Below are 17,221 nucleotides of genomic sequence, written 5' to 3'. Positions count from 1 at the left end.
TATTAGTGCCGCAACTATACCAGAATGCTGGGAGACGTATTCGAGAGTAGTAAGCCAGGTGGCAACATATTGCGTTGCTTCAGTTATCGATAAATTTTGTTGAACTACAAGAAAATATACGAAATTTAATTAACACGATTATATTATTGCCGACAGGTTTACACCATAAAATGCGCCATTTTCTCTGCGACTGTCGGAGCTGATATAGCTACGATAGTCATTATTCGCTGCAAGGGTGGTAGTGAAGTACTGGTGTGACCCCGTGTCATAGAGGAAGGTGAGCTAATCTTCCAACAAGATAAAAGTATCTTACTCACAGATGGTGCGGGCTGTTTCATATACCGCGCTGTATGATACGCATTGAGTAGTTGTCTTCGTACGCTGCGCATTCACGATGTATTTCGTTGCTGTTCGTATATATTTGTTGATGAAAGCCAACCCGTGCATTGGCGTTACGCGGCCAGTAACCGCGAAGTTTGGCGATGTGCGGAGTCAGATGCTTTTCGTCTGCTGATGCAGAATACTCGCGCTGTCTGCTCTGATTGGCTACAGCCCAGCGAGCCAAGTGCAACACGCGACGTCGTATCCTTTGCCCGGTACTACAGTCGTCTACACGAGCCTCCACGAAGTGTAGGTAAAAAAAATAGGCCTACTAAAAAATATCACTGTAGTACCGGACGCTTACGGAATGGTTGGACAAGCGGCAGCTATGCAGGGACCAATGCTAAAGAAAATCGCCTCTATAGTAATGTCGAAAATGAAAGCACTTCTTACTCGTCACCGTCTTGTTTCGAAGGTTCCCTCCGGCGGTACACCGAAAGAGCGAGGACCACGCATAATAGGCACGCCGTCACCGCAAAGGCGAGCACGAGCCTTCGCAGGCTGTCGTCAGGGGCACTGTCGTCTTCCTCCTGGTACTTTAAAAAAAAGATCTATTATCATTCTAGGGCAGAGATCAATGCGCGAACTTGGTGCAGGCGTTACGGAAATGCTGTGGCTTACTACTGCCCCTTTATGGACATCGTTAGCACCACTGCACTTGAATCTCAGCAATAAGAGTTCTGGTTGTACCCATAGGGCCCCTGACAGGGATAGTGAAAGTACTTCTAGACAGGTAACCGTGCTGTAAAAGGTCAGTATTTTGTCACAGTGTTTCGACGAAATGATTGGTAGAATGATTGGTATAACGTTAAGGGCTAAGAAAAGAGCAGATTGGGTGAGGGAACAAACGCGAGGTAATGATATCTTAGTTGAAATCAAGAAAAAGAAATGGGCATGGGCAGGACACGTAATGAGGAGGGAAGATAACCGATGGTCATTAAGAGTTACGGAATGGATTCCAAGGGAAGGAAAGCGTAGCAGAGGGCGACAGAAAGTTAGGTGGGCGGATGAGATTAAGAAGTTTGCAGGGACAACATGGCCACAATTAGTACATGACCGGGGTAGTTGGAAAAGTATGGGAGAGGCCTTTGCCCTGCAGTGGGCATAACCAGGCTGATGATGATGATGATCACTAACACGACTGCCTGGTGTCACTTATGCAGGTTAGTGGGTAGCCCATAAAAAGTTGAGGCAGTAACTAACAATAGCTGCATTGCGCTAACGCTACACAAAAATGTTGTGGTATAGAGTCTGAGTCATGCTTTATCATCGTGCGGAAGGGGCCGATGTTTTTGTAATTGTACAACTATGATATGTATGGGAACTAAATTAACAATTGGGTCGACTGCGACCCGGTGTCGATGCTCTAACTCTCGATAACAGAAAACTTTTTTTTCCTTATGACAAATTCGTGTTAAAACAACTGAGGCATTATGCTTGAAAAATTGAACTGAGTCGGTTTGCAGCAGAATGCTGTAACGGCTTAATTATAGTACCCACCATTAAATAATAAAAGCCCATGTTCGTGCGGCGTCTTCAATTACGTTGGTGTCGTAGGAGACGCTTCATTAATGTCTTTGCACGACACTATAATTCTGCACGTTGAAAGACCAGTTGCATCTGCACGGTTTTCAATTATCGGTTTCATTTGCGCTCGCACTTTAATGAGATGTGGATATACTACACGTGCTATGCTCTCCTAATGTTAGTCAGAAGCTTCAGGCAGCGACGCAATCGTAAAACCACATTTACTCCTCAAGAAGAAACTACATTTGGTGGAGCCATTGTGACGGATATCAAGGACGCCTTACTTTCTGCGCATGACCGCCTGAAGAGCAGGGAATACATAGCGCCATTGTGCAATACAAGCAATGTACACTAGAATAAGTTCTCGAACCACTCCATAGGAAGATACGACTCTCATAAAAAAAATACAACAATAGGAACTTACCTTGGTCATTGCGAACAGCGTCGTCTTTGTCTTTTCTCTAGCTCCCTATCAATGACCCTTACCCCCTATGGTGATGTGACTACGATGCCGGCGATAAAAGAAAAGGAAATATGAGAGAAATCTATACTATAAAACTGACTTTAAAGTAAGCATTAAAAAGATATTAAACAAAATTGAACCTCTAAGGCATTCAAAAACTGTTTCCCGAGCAACACCTGATATGGCTATCCTCCCGCATGTCACTTACCCATAGCCTCTTTGCAAAGTTCCACGAGAACTGGCAGATCCGCGTGCCAAGTCGGCGTGCCAAGCCCGCGTGGCGAGCTCGCGTACCAAGCACGCGAGCAGGCGGCTGGCCAGCTGGTCCTCCGCAGTAGAAGCCATGTGCTTGTTAATTCTGCCCCCTCCATGTATCCGGTTTGCGTCCATTCAGAAATGCGTCCTAAGTTGAAGCCCATGCTTGCCATGATATAAATGGCGCTCGGCGTGAACGCGCCCAAGTTGTTTACTGCGTTTCATTTGGTGCGTTCACGGCAGGCGTCATTTAAATCTAGCCAACCGTGGGCTTCAAGTTAAGATGCATTTCTGAATACGGGGGTAAAACCCTTCTATAATTTTTCCAAGCTTCTCAGCCCTGTCCGAAGCCCCGTGTACAACGTAATCATTTATCTATAATAGTAAGCGCAATGTCGAGGTAAATAGTTAAAGAGACTCACTTATTAAAATAATAATTTCCCCGTTCATATGGCGCTGAAACTGCGAAACTGACGCTGCCCAGATTTGAAGACACGTCTGTTCTGTAGCAATCCTAGCAGAACGTTGGGAATATCTGTCTCCAAATTTCTGCTTAAGAAATGACGGCACATGCGCGAAGCCCTTCAGAATTACAGCACATTTTTCTGTGATGCTTTTTCTTTTCGAGCAGTTGTACTACTTTAAGGTACCAGTAAATAAACCGCGCACTTTCAATGCGCCCGCATATGACTCTCCCGTTTGAAGCTATGCCCGCAGTAACGCTTCAAGCATTGGAGAAAAAAAAATATACAAAGGCTAAAAATGAACCCCACACGTAAGTTTAATTGCACATGCCGATTTACAGGAACTTCTCTCTATTAAGACAAAATTGATCTCGATGTATTTTATAGTCATTGAGGGCACCGGCCAAATTCGGCGCCGCTGTTTAAACGCGTATATAATGATCCATGATGATTTGAATAAGTAGGTTATTGCGAAGGTCATAATTATTCCACACACTTTCAACTTTGCTTACACGTCATCCACAACCTTCCTGTTATTTTTGTAAGGTCTAAATAAATTGCGTCGTTTAGTTTACACAGGATGCCGGGGACATGTGATGTGAACCTGGTATAAAGGGATAACATATGTGGAAACGAAGATTTAGTAATTAGTTAGGAAGGTTCCAATTGCGCCGGAAAGGCTAAAGCTATGCCATACAATATGCCGTGAACTTTCGTGTGTAAGTTCGGTGTCACGTAGAAGTCCCTCGGAACACAGGAAACATACAGAAAAACGGCCGCGTAACGTTTTCGAGGATTTGCTGTAGTCAAACCAACGTCCTCGAATTACGCATGCAGATCACGCATATTGCTCTGTCTACTTTCAAAAAAGTTGAACTTCCAAGAAATACAAAGGCAGGGGAAGCAGCGAGCGCTCAGGTGGGTGGATTTAAGACACGAGCATGAGTACGAAAGCGTACTTTAAGGAGGGCATTATGTACGCCCGAGGTGTCTACCGGACGCTTACCGATACACCCGAATGGCTACCCATACTTGATCAGTTGCTAGCACGAGGGCCTTACTAATCCAACAACATGGGATAAAGTACCTGTGTTGTTTTTAGAGCAATGTAATAAATGTATGTAGTCTAATTTCGAGATGTGACCACCTGTCTAGTGTACGTGGAGATATCCAGTAATAAAAAAAAAAAAAAAACTCCGCCACCTCACTCGGTAGAGCATGAGACTTTTAACCTGAGGGTTGTCAGTTCGAGTCCCACGTTCAGCAGATTGCATTGTTACTTCATCATGATTGTACACGTATAAGAGTCGCATTAGTTGAACGACACGTTTAGTATTCGCGTCCGCAAATGAAACTACTAAATTAGAAAGCGCTCGTCGTTGTGTCTTTTTCCTGTGTCCCCGTTTGTTTAACGCAAAGTTCACGAAGAATCAATTCCAACCATGCCGACTAGCAGTGATGCCTCAATTATTAGGTGTATTGTCGCTGCACAGCCAGCCTTATCACATGTATGTGCGTAGTTGGAGAGGCAGCAAATGCCGGCTGGCTCCTTAAGGTTATCAGTAGTGCTATCATAAGGAAATTTGAAATGGCCTCCAGAGGAGTTAAGATTTAAGTGTACGTGGATGATATCACCGTAGTCTGTCGGGACTAGGAAAGCATCTCTAATGCAGTAGAGGTGGCGATCGAATTTCGCAAGGTCGCCGGAAGTACGATAAACTGTGACAATTCATTGGGTATATGGCATGGTAATTGGTAAGACAAAACACATTTTTCAGAACAAAAAGTGGACAATAACACCGGCGTGCTACGTTGGCATACCTTTACAACATTTTCCTGATACCAATGATTACTGGGAAAAAGGCTGAGACCAAGTTAAAGTTAAAACATCGAAGTGTGGGGTTGAAATTTGTCAATTTTCACGCGATCAACAGTCTGCAATCTTTTCCTTTCTGCGAAAATTTGGTTCATGCGGCGGGCAGTGGGCGCGTCAAGAATGATTATTCACACAAAACATGCGCCGTTTTTATATGGGGGTACACATGGGAGAGAACCAGCCGCACAAATTTAGTTCGATCGGATCCTTGGGATGGCCTATGTGTTTTTGAGGCAATTTGTCTCGAGATTTTTTACGGCATCAGAAGGATCATTTTTTGGGAACAATGCGCCAAATACGTTTACTGTGTGCCAAATACATGTTGCCTCAGTTTATCGTATACTTAACATGGCAAATAGTGCGACTTCGGCGGTTTATTATGGGATGTATTTTCGTCCTTGGAATTTTTCTATGATCATTTTTATTTTGATTATATAGCTAGTGTTGGCAGGAGAAAAATTAAATAAGTACTTACTTAATATTTGTATGCCGGTTCCTTTGTACCGATCTATGTATTCAGCGAGAACAGGAGTAGACGTATTGAAGCGAATGAAACCGATGACGATGTGGTCTATGATTAAAACATTCTTCTTCCAACGGCGCACTGGAACTCTTCCCTACAATGCTTGGTTACAAAATGATGCTTTTTTTGTCCCGTGGTCCATAAATTGCATCAAGTGCACGAAAGAAGAGACGATCCAGCAAATATATTTTTGGAATTCTAGGATTCACTTTTCTCGTGGGACATTTTGCAACGTCCTCTGAAAAAGGATTCGGCTGTCACACCATACGGCATCTTCCTTCCAATCGCCATTGACGATCATGTTTCTTATGGCATGCTTATAATGCTGATTCACAGCCACAGGCCCGGTTAGCTAAGTAGGTAGAGCATTAGGTTCTTAATCTCGCGATCGAGGGTTCGAGCCCCATGTTGGGCGGATTGTTGTGTTGTTTCACTATTCTTTTCTATTGATTAGACTTGCATGAAATGAAAAAAAAATTCGTTTGCTTTTCACGTATACAAATGAAAGTAAACAATTCGCAGTTCCGCCCGGAAGGCGAAGCACCGATTGCGATAGCAAATTAGCAGATAGCTGTACGAATAAGGATAGTAGTTTTATCGGCCGTATAGACTTGTGAACATTCGCTTACTAATTAAATTAACAATGATAGAATGTGTAAGCGGGACTCAACGAGGACGTAGAAAGAAACAGAGGCGCAAACACAGCGCTGTCTTTCTGTGTCTGCTTGTTGTTTAGGCCTTGTTGCGTCGCGCTTACACATTCTATCATGGACCCAAATGAACCAGGCCGTCAAAGTGTTATAAATAAATTAACCAGCACGGTTTCACGCACGCACAGGTAAACGTGAATACATATCGCTCGACGACAGCGGAAACTCTGTGAAAACGCTGGAGTTAGGAATCGCGGCAGCAGCCGCGAGTCAATTGACCTCCGTGCATCTGTCGCTTCAACGCGAACGAAGCGTCGAAAGCACAGCGCATGCGAAGCTACGGCACTATGCGCACTCTGCAAACATCGTAGATCGCTTTGAAGATGAGGACCCGCCGTGGTCGCTCAGTGGCTGTGGTGTTGGGCTGCTGAGCACGAGGTCGCGGGATCGAATCCCGGCCACGGCGGCCGCATGTCGGTGGGGGCGAAATGCGAAAACACCCGTGTACTTATATTTAGGTGCACGTTAAAGAAACCCAGGTGGTCAAAATTTCCGGAGTCGTCCACTACGGTGTGCCTCATAATCAGAAAGTGGTTTTGGCACGTAAAACCAAAAAAAAAAAAGCAGAAGATGAGGCCCCGCGTGGGCGCGCACTTTGGCCACGTCGCAGATCGCTTTCAAGACACCCGAGCACCGGCACCGCGTCCGTACGGCCATTCTCTATGGTACGGCGTCCGCCAAAGGCGTCTACAACGGCGTCCCCGATTCGCGTGGCCAAAGCCGTAGAAGACGCCGCGGTTGTCTTCACTCTGTACGGAGGGGCGGCGGGCGAGGAGGACATGAAGGCACTCTAGCAGCCACCCGAGAAAAACGCCCCTCCTCCATCGCCTGATACCCCTGCCTCGCGCTCAACAGGCGAAGGCACGCATTTGGGCGGCATTCGTCGCTCGCACACGCGAGATTGAACCGCGTGCGCCGGCTCACCCTCACACGCTTTCACTGATACGGAACTTCATGGCGACAGCAGAAATGCGCCTGGAGTGTCCATAAAATTGGTATCGCATTAAATGTTTTACTGCTACACCGCTAGCTTCATGCCATAAATGTGTGTACGAGCGGAGCCTGCGAATGCCCGGCTAGCTCAGTCATTCTTCCGGCTACCGTTCGGTGCGGACGCAGAAAGTGCCCCAGTGGATAGGCGTTAACGGTCTTTCTTAGCCGCGGAAACAGGAATGAAGATAACGAAGTTCAGGAATGCGAGATCATTTTGCCTACATTGCCCGCCAGACTTGCTGTGTTTAACACCGTTTCTTTTCCATTTTTGCACGGCAACATACGAGTTAGGCCCTACAGGGTTTAAGATTTCCGCGACGCCATCGCCAAAGCTGGTACGCTTCGTGACGTTGTGGCGTGCCAGAAAAACTCAACAGAACCGAAGCAACGAAGAAGCTGACCGCTCTGAAGGAGCTGGAAATAAAAGCACACGGCTGCATTATCTTCAATCCAGACAACCAGCAGGTGAAACTACGGCTGCAGAGGATGTTGCATGACGTGACCCACGACGACATTGGGACGGCTCTCGCGGCTTACGGGAACGCAACCCAGGTGCATTGGCGTGTCTTGTCAAGGAGAAGGGGCCTACAACGACGACCGTGCTCCTGAAACTGAAACCCCGTATGAAGGTCGATGACCTGTCTCAGCAGCTACGCGTTGCGGGATTGTTGGCCCTTGTAGTGGCGCCTGTGTAGCCTATGCAGTGCCTACGGTGCCGCGGCACGGGCCACGTTCCACGTGAATGCAAGGTGCTCGAAATGTACAGCCGCCCAAATCTTTAACTAGCATGCACGAGCGGTGACTTTTCTGTGCGTCAGCGCCATACGACGGAGCCAAGTTGCAAACAGGGCGAGAGTAAGCGCTGTAAGAGTTGGAGCGGTCGTAGTTGTCGGGAGAACCTTGGGGCGACAGGATTAGGTGAGCAGGATTTACATATTAAACAAGATACATTGGCAGTATTTACATTTTGAACAAGACATACATCGACAGTCTAGCGTGACTCCCAAATGGAGCCCGCAAGACGACGCATACAGCAAACAGCTTACGAGCACACAGTACTAGTACATTTCGAGCATGACAACGAGCACTCAGCTCGCTACGACGAGCACACAACGAGCACCCCTAGCAGCCGGCAAACGCTGCTTATAAGCACTTGTTCCCCCCTTGATTCCCAGTGGACGGAAACGTTCGTCCAGTCATCGTTCGACGTCACCGTTCGACGTCACCGTAGATGACCCGCCCTTTTGGAGGAGGGCTCACAAACACGTGTTGCACAGGTATCAGTGCCGCACACACACACAGGTGTAAAGGTCCGGAGCCGACGTCAGAGGGGCCCCGTAGACCTCTGCTTCGTCTCGGGCGGCGCGGCCGGGCACCACATTCCTGAGCTGACCCCGCGCCACGTGGCTGCCGGTTTATTCGCAGTTTTCTGAAGTGCGCCCCGTCCGGTTGGTTGCGAACACGTGCAGCGGGCTGAAATAGCTGGCACGTTGTCACCCCACGGCCATTCCTAACAATGCGAGGCGCAGGTGATGTGAAGTATACACTTTCAGCGTGCAAGCCATGTCCATCTGGACTGCCTTTATGTAACGCCGGACGTGATTCCAAAATGCAACAGCTACCAGGCAGTAACGCTGTCTTTCTCGGTGCACTGTTTAGCAGAGTGTGGGATAGGATCACAAAAACGGGGCAGAGCTTTTAGCTGGGACCTGTGGAATGTAAATAACAAGCTGATGAAAGACGATGGTTGCAACCGTGCGGTAATGGAAGAAATTGGCAAAATAGATCCGAGTAAAGAGCTGAAAATATGGCAACAGTGGGAACTTTGTAAGGAACAACTTAAAGTAAAACCAACAGAATGGTCTTGTTGCATTGTGTACGAGGAGAAATTAAATGAACGCAACCTAAGTTCTGGGCTTGCAAAACTTCTGGAAGAATGTGAAGCACCGGGTAAATGGATTGATAACATTAGGAAAACAAAAAGAAAAATGAACTGAGAGAAGAGGAGCGTTATCGCGGTGCACTTGTGCGGGCGAGAGCGGAACATGTAGCTGCAGCGGAGGCGCGGTCGAAACGAACCCTTGGAATTGAAAAAGCCCACGCTCGGCAAAATCACATTGACAACATAGTATGAGGAGGGGTCTTATCCGATGATAACGAACATATTAGGTGTGCGTTTAAGTAGTATCAGGCGTACTTCGCATTACATGATGCCGACACGAACACGTTTAAGCAGAGGTTTCTTGGTGCACTGCCGCGACTCGACGATGAGCAGGAAGATAGAGCTGCCAATAACCGAATCAGAGGTAGAAACGGCAATAGAAAATTTAAACCCTGGCACATCGCCAGGAACAAATGGTTTAAGCGCCGCGTTTTAATAAACGTGTGTATACGAGCAATACGGGCCACGACAGTGCCACAATGGTTCGGCGCTCACCAACTGCTTTTCTACAGATGTTGCTGCTGGCGGTCCTGGGACAGTTGCTGTTGCTGCCTGCAGTACAGCTGACTGATACCCGTGCCGACGAACAGCGCATGAGTACTGTGCATTGCATGGACAACCCGCCAATTTGTCGCGACTTATCGAGTCTGCTGCATCACCCTTCGCCGATTCTGGACAATTTCATGCTGCTCGTCGGACAACATGGGACGACAATATCTACACCAAGGTCGATTCAAATAGGTCGCGAAGCTTCGGGCGAAAAGCTGTTCAGTACAGATTGTCACCGACAGCAGCATGGGGGGTTATGGGAGCAGCGATTGAAGCGCGACTAGGTTTGGAGGGAACAAACATTGAGAAAGAAAAACGCGTTTTTTAATTCAAACGAGACACAGTTAGATCCATTCAACGAAAATAAAATTCCTAGTCAATTTTATATATTCGTGACGAGTTAAGAAAATACAAGTTTAATTATATTATTATTAATAAATGCATTTCTTTTCAGCGCCCATCGCTACAGAGGGCGTTGACGCCACTATCACTCGCAATGCAATGCACGTCTTGAAATGGGCAGAAAGGTGCACTCGTATCACCTGTTGAAATACGCCCCCCTCACCGTTCGTGCTTTCTTGCTTGTCGAAGTTTGCGTGAATTTGGTGACGCGGGTAGCTTCATTGCTTCTTAATCTGTTCAGTCAAAAGTAGTCAAAAGTTACGACCGCCAGATAATTGTGTAGTTGTTTTCGTGCGACTGCGCTGGCCGACGGGCTTGGCATCCAACAATAGGATCAGCACTCTACACCTGAAGCTTTCGTCGGCCTCCAAAGAAAGTATGTTCTGTGCGATTTCGGCAACCGTACGGCTGGCCTTTTCCTGCATCGCTTTCCACGCTGAAAGCTCGAAACGCCCATCAAGTCGAATAGCGGGGCATTTGAATATATAGCTCCAAAGGAAGAACAAAAATTTCGCGCCTTCTAAAATAAGATGACGTCACTTCTGCTTTTAACGGACATGGCGTCACATTATTTTTTCTTCCGCCGGAAGTGTTCCCACCACATACAGATGGCGCTAAGCCCCATGGACCGCCGATGGACCACCATGTTTTGAACGTATGGGTTCCTATGGAAGCGTCGCTACCAGGTATATTTACCTTGTCTACACCGCCTCCTCAAAAGCGCGCGCATTTGGACGAAGCTTCGGGCCACGACACTGCCACAATGGTTTGGCGCTCACCAACTGCTTTTCTACAGGTCTGTTACTATCAAACTCGCTGTTACCGTAGCAATAATGTTTGCCTTCTGGCGGTGCCGTGGCCACCCAACCACTTCAAATGGTCTTGCACTGCTCTTGTTTATGTTTTGCGACTGTTGCTTTTGAGTGGGGATGTTGAGGAAAACCCCGGACCTATGACAAAGGCTCAAGAAGAGAAGCTAGATGGTGTGGCCGAGGCTGTAAAGCGCCTTGAAGCCAGCAACGCAAGTCTTCTCGAATCAATAATGAAAGTTCTAGATATGCACGCAGAACTCAATACACACCTCGAAAGCCTAACCAAACTTGTACAGGAACTGGAAAACAAATTAGAATCTGCTTCATCTGTTCATGCCCCAATAGCTCTCGATAGTGGCTTTTCTAGCATCATTAACAAAATTGATAACCTAGAAAACCAGTCGTGTAGATCAAATTGCTTGTTTTATGGTGTTACCGATACTAACGAATCCGAAAGCTGGGAAAGTTCAGAGCGACTTGTGCATGAGTTCTGCCGTGATAAGCTTGGTGTCACTGTAACTTCCATTGCTAGGGCACACCGTGTGTGCCGTTTTTAGACTGTGAGAAAACGCCCCATTATAGCTAAGTCCTTCAACGATAAAGAACTTGAGACTATTTTAAGTAAAGGCAGCAAGCTGAGGGACACAGGTTTCAGCATAGGACGCGACTATTCCCAAGCCGTTCGTGATAAACGCCGGAAACTTCTACAGTTCTCTCGATCAATTAAAAAACAAGGTGGCCGTGTGCGGCTAACGTTGGACAAGCTGCATAACAATAATGATACCTATGTGTGGGATGTCGCGGGTAGCCGTGCTGTGCCAGTTCGTCATCCCACCACAGTATGACATGTGCCAAGTGATAAGTCATCTTCAGAGACTGCGTCATTTTTGCCTAATGTGTGTCCTAATTGAAATAATAATACCAATTTCCTGTTCACAAACATTAGAAGTGCTCTTTCCAAAACTGTCGCCCTTTCTTCGCTCGTAGACTACGTGCGCTTCACTTCTAGTATTGACTGATCTTGGCTGGACGATACCGTTCCGGATAATTACATTCTTCCGAGTGAATCTGAATTTTGCTTTTTCCGGTGTGACAGAAAAAATAGAAAACGAGGAGGTGTCCTTATAGCCACAAAGAAACAATTATCTGCTGTTCCTATCGCTGTTGACATTTTCCTCCAATGTGTATTGATATGGCGTAAATTCGGAATTACTGATGTTATTATTGTGTGCTTTCTACCGGCCGCCCGATGTGTCTGATGGATTCTCGGGTGAATTCCATAGAATGCTCAGCGACTTACATGTGCGTTTTCCTAACTCTATTTTTCTCGTATTTGGCGATTTTAATTATCCAAACATTGAATGACCCACTCTGTGTTAATTCCAGTGATAAGGAAGCCCACACCTTTCTTCCTTCCTGCTTAGATTTTTCTCTTGCTCAACTTATTATTAGTCCTACCCGTCGCTCCGCTACCACGGCAAATATCCTTGATCTTGTCCTAACAAATAACCCGGACGTTCTGTCTGATACACTGCATTTAAATGGTTTATCCGATCACGACATTATCACCGGGTGTAAAGAAAACTACCATTAAGCGAATTCATTGCCACAAATCGCGCGAATTTTGAAATGTTTAACTCGGAACTACACACTTTCTCTGAGAACTTCTTGGCTGAGTATTCATCACGCACAATTGAAGTAAACTGGCTATCGTTCAAAACCACCTTGTCTCACCTTGTTCATGAGTATGTGCCATTCATCCCCATCCGACATCATAAAAATTCACCTTGGTTCACACATCGTCTTCGTCGTCTTAATAATAAGAAAAAAACGTTTGTACCGCCAAGCAATGACCACACGTCTCCTGTCATCATGGAACAAGTACAAGAATTGCGACAAAGAGTATCAGTCCCTGCTTAGAACAACCCGTTGTAATTTCTTCAGTCACGACCTGTCTACTATGTTAACCAATAATTCTCATAGATTCTGGCGGATTATCAATCCGAGTTCCTATCCTGATATAGTACTAATTAATGGTGATGGACAACCAGTCACTGAAACTGAGTGTTCGCAGCTTCTGAGCGATGCATTTTCATCAGTGTTCACCCATGAAGATATAACTTCTTCGCCAATATTAGAGCCATTGCGTAACATTTCCATGCCAGAAATTGTCATCAGTGAATCTGGTATTCTTGCCCTGTTGAATAACCTCAAAGCTACTACTAGCTCTGATCACCTTGGTTTCAATAATAAGGTACTTAAAAACGCTTCTTTAAACATTTTTCAAGTGTTATTAGCTCTGTTTTCACAATCATTATCATCTGGCATTATTCCTCATGACTGGCGAATAGCCAAAGTAATACCAGTATTTAAATCGGGGATCGCTCCGTCCCACTTAACTATCGTCCTATCTCATTAACTAGCAACATATGTAAACTTCTCGAGCACGTCATACATACACAAGTCATCAACTACCTAGAAGACCATGATATCGTCTTCAAGTACCAGCATGGTTTACGCAGGGGTTATTCATGCGACACACAGCTCGCCGGATTCACTAACGATATATTCTCGGCATTTAACGAAGGGTTCCAAGTTGACGCAGTGTTTCTTGACTTCTCTAAAGCTTTTGATCGCGTTCCTCATCACAGGCTTCTAATCAAATTAACACACTTAAATATTCACCCAGACGTTCTTGCATGGATTAGATTTCCTCTCCAACAGACAACAACTAAACTTCTCTAATGGCTGTAACTCTTCTTCTGTTCCTTTAACATCTGGAGTCCCCCAGGGCAGCGTACTCGGTCCCCTACTTTTCTTAATTTTTATTAAGGATCTACCCAAATGTGTCGCATCTCGAATTCGACTATTCGCAGATGATTGTGTTATATGTCGTAATATTAGTAATGACGCTGACCGACTTTTCTTACAAACTGATCTTGATGCGGTGACCGCTTGGTGCTCCTCGCGGTTAATGTCTTTAAATACGTCTAAAACCAAGCTAATGTCATTTTACCAACTATTCCATTCGACTTACTACCACCTACTTTTTCAATAATGATAGAGTAGAACTTGCACCAACTTACAAGTATCTTGGCCTTCATCTTCAGTCTGACTTAACTTGACATTACAATATTAACACCGTCTAAGCATCAGCTAACCGAGCACTCGGTCTTCTTAAGCGTAACTTCAAGCACGCACCCCCCCCCCCCCCCCCGCAGGGGCGTCTGCGTCAGCAGGCGTTTGGTGTGTTGCGACACCACGGACCCGAGCACACGAGGGTTAGACCCTCCCGCGTGTAGCCGTGCGCGGCTTAGCCGTGTCCGGGGAAAAGGGGATCCTGGGGGTTGAGCCAATGCCGGGTGTTTGGACCTTTACGGCCCCTCGGCGGCGGCAACACACCCCTTTGGCCTCGGCTTCACGTAGACGGCACCCCCGGACTGACCCACCCGGGGGAAATCGGTAGTTGCCTCTTCCTGTCTCTCTCTTCCTCTAATCATCGTCTTTCTCTTACTTTTTCATCTTTCCTGTCTCCTCCTAGCTTCCGTTTACTTCCAATTTTCCAGGCAGCAAGGGTTAACCTTGTGTGAATAACCAACCTAGGTTATCTCATATTTGGTTATAGTGATAACGTACAGCTGGCGTTTGCAGGACCTGTTCTTACAGTCCCTGTAGCGTCCCCTTGTAGGACTCCACGGTGGGTGGCTGGCGTTATTGCCGAAAATTCAATCCCTTTATGGCAACCTCTTTCCCTCCGCTTCCTGATCGCCCTCACAAAAGAGGGCGCACCGATGAAGTTTTCCAGTTCCTTGGACGTCAAAGACCAAACTTCCCACGTTACCATGTCATCCACTCAGAAAAATCCGACAAACAAGTACGAAACATTTCCCCTTTTCTAGTTTCCAGGTCCCTAACTGATATCCTTGGCCCAGGCTACAAGGTATCAAGGCTGGCAAGTGGTGATCTCTTGTTAGAGCTCCATGATCAGAAACAGTACGAAAAGTTGCCCAGTATAGTATCATTTGGAGATGTTCCACTAACAGTAACTCCACACCGCACTCTCAACACCACCCGCGGCGTTGTCTCTGATGACGATTTGCTCCAACTGACAGAGGCTGAGCTCCTGGAGGGCTTCAGTGATCAGAATGTCGTCAATGTGAGAAGAATTAAGATAAGAAGGGATGGAAAAGAAATTCAAACAAAGCACCTGATACTCACATTCGGTTCAAGTATTCTGCCCGAGTCTGTAGAAGCCGGGTACATCAAGCTCCGTGTCAGGCCATATGTGCCAAATCCCCTAAGATGCTTCAAATGCCAGCGTTTTGGCCACAGCTCGCAGAGCTACCGAGGCCGCCAAACATGCGCCAAATGCAGTGCCCTTGAACACGCCACTGAAGCTTGTGCAAACACTCTCCACTGTGTAAACTGTGATGGGGAGCACGCCGCGTACTCGCGGTCGTGCCCATCGTGGAAAAAGGAAAAGGAAATTGTAACAATAAAAGTAAAGGAAAATATAAGTTTCAAGGAGGCACGTAGGCGGGTATCGTACCTGCCCAGGAAAACCTTTGCCGATGTGGCGCGTCAGGGGGCAGCGCCACAACGGCCTCCGGCGGCTGTCCGACCCACAGTCAGTGAGTCGCCAGTCACGCCATCTGCCCCCACGGTGGTTGCAGCTAGCGCTGCTCCGCCAACAGAGCAGACGGAGCCACCGACCCTGAAGGTGGGCGCAGTCGAGGCTGCCCCAACCTCCGAGGCCCCCTCCAGCGCTGGCAACGGCCACCGCAGCCAAATTCCTCAGGGAGCCCCATCGACCTCCGGGCTGGTGGATGCAGGGGTCCTGCCCTCCAAGGCGGGACTCCCTCTGAAAACCTCTCGCTCGCAAGAGCGCTTGTCCGGCGTCTCACACGAGGCAATGGACACTACACCTGTCCCCAAGGCGCACCAAACGCCTAAGGAGCGTCGAGAATCGCTCGAACGCTTCAAAAAGAATAAAACACCTATTACAGGGCCTCGAAAGGGCTCTGTAATATAAGGCATCCACTCCGTTTCCGTAAACACAGCACCAATTTACCTTAAACATGGATACACAAATCATTCAATGGAACATCAGAGGTCTCCTTAGAAACCTTGATGATTTGCAAGAACTCATCCACAAACATAATCCAAAAGTGCTGTGTTTACAGGAAACACACTTAAAATCTAAACACACAAACTTTCTCTGTACGTATGTTACGTTTCGCAAAGATCGCGATGATGCCGTCGCATCATCGGGTGGTGTTGCGATTCTTACTCATAGAAGTATTGCTTGTCAACCTTTACAGCTACAAACGCCCCTTGAAGCAGTGGCGGTTCGAGTTGTCCTACTAAACAAACTCATCACCATTTGCTCCCTTTACATACCCCCGCATTACCAACTGAACAAACATGAATTTCACTCCTTGATCGATCAATTGCCAGAACCTTATGCTCTTCTTGGCGATTTCAATGCGCACAGCTCCCTGTGGGGAGACTCTCGTATAAATGCGCGAGGTCGCCTTGTTGAACAGTTCCTTTTTTCTTCTGGAGCGTGCCTTCTCAATAAGAAAGAACCCACATATTACTCTCTTGCAAACCGATCCTTCTCGTCAATAGATCTTAGTATAGTCTCCCCGTCTGTACTGCCTGAACTTGAATGGGAAGTTACCGACAACCCTTACGGTAGCGACCACTTCCCTATACTGCTAAGATCATATAAGGAAAACGAATATCCACCATACGCTCCTAGGTGGAAGATTGAGACAGCTGATTGGGAGAAATTTCGATCTCTAACTAGTATCTCATGGGCTGACCTGTCTTCGTTAGGAATTGACGCTGCAGTCGAGTTTTTTACAGCATTCATAATAGATGTCGCACTTAAATGCATATCAGAAGTAAAAGGCTTGGCCTGCAAACGACGTGTCCCATGGTGGAACGACGATTGTAGGATCGCTCGTAAAAAACAGAACAGGGCGTGGGGGTTGCTACGCGCTTCTCCCACTGCAGAGAATCTAGTCAACTTTAAAAAAAGTAAAATCCGAAGGCAGGCGAACCCGCCGACAGGCCAGACGAGAAAGTTGGCAGAAGTTTCTATCGAGTATTAACTCGTTCAGAGATGAGGCGAAAGCCTGTAACAGGGTCAATAGGATAAGAGGGCGACAAGCACATGCACTCCCTTTGGTAAACACAGAAGGCGATACCCTACAAGATCAGGCGGACTCACTTGGGGAGCACTTTGAGAGCGTGTCAAGTGCCAACCATTACTCGCAATCCTTTCTCAAATATAAACAAATAGAAGAATGTAAGCCA

The 17,221-nt window shown here is 46.7% G+C and overlaps 1 protein-coding gene across 1 annotated transcript in view; it reads right to left on the bottom strand.

Moving 5' to 3' along the window:
- LOC126540315 (uncharacterized) overlaps nt 1-2,575 on the bottom strand; it is a 7,805-nt gene extending 5,230 nt beyond the window's left edge. The window contains exons 1-2 of the mRNA XM_055076318.1: nt 2,333-2,575; nt 775-917 (exon numbers count right to left, since the gene is read on the bottom strand). Of these exons, the coding sequence (XP_054932293.1) occupies nt 775-917; nt 2,333-2,341 (152 nt within the window). The 5' untranslated portion in view covers nt 2,342-2,575. The remainder of the gene's footprint in view (nt 1-774; nt 918-2,332) is intronic.
- Between the last annotated feature and the right edge of the window lie 14,646 nt (nt 2,576-17,221).

Source organism: Dermacentor andersoni, chromosome 2 (assembly GCF_023375885.2).
Source record: "Dermacentor andersoni chromosome 2, qqDerAnde1_hic_scaffold, whole genome shotgun sequence".
NCBI classification, from domain to species: domain Eukaryota; kingdom Metazoa; phylum Arthropoda; class Arachnida; order Ixodida; family Ixodidae; genus Dermacentor; species Dermacentor andersoni.
Note: the sequence above shows the minus strand (reverse complement) of the source record. Positions and strands in the feature narration are given on the sequence as shown.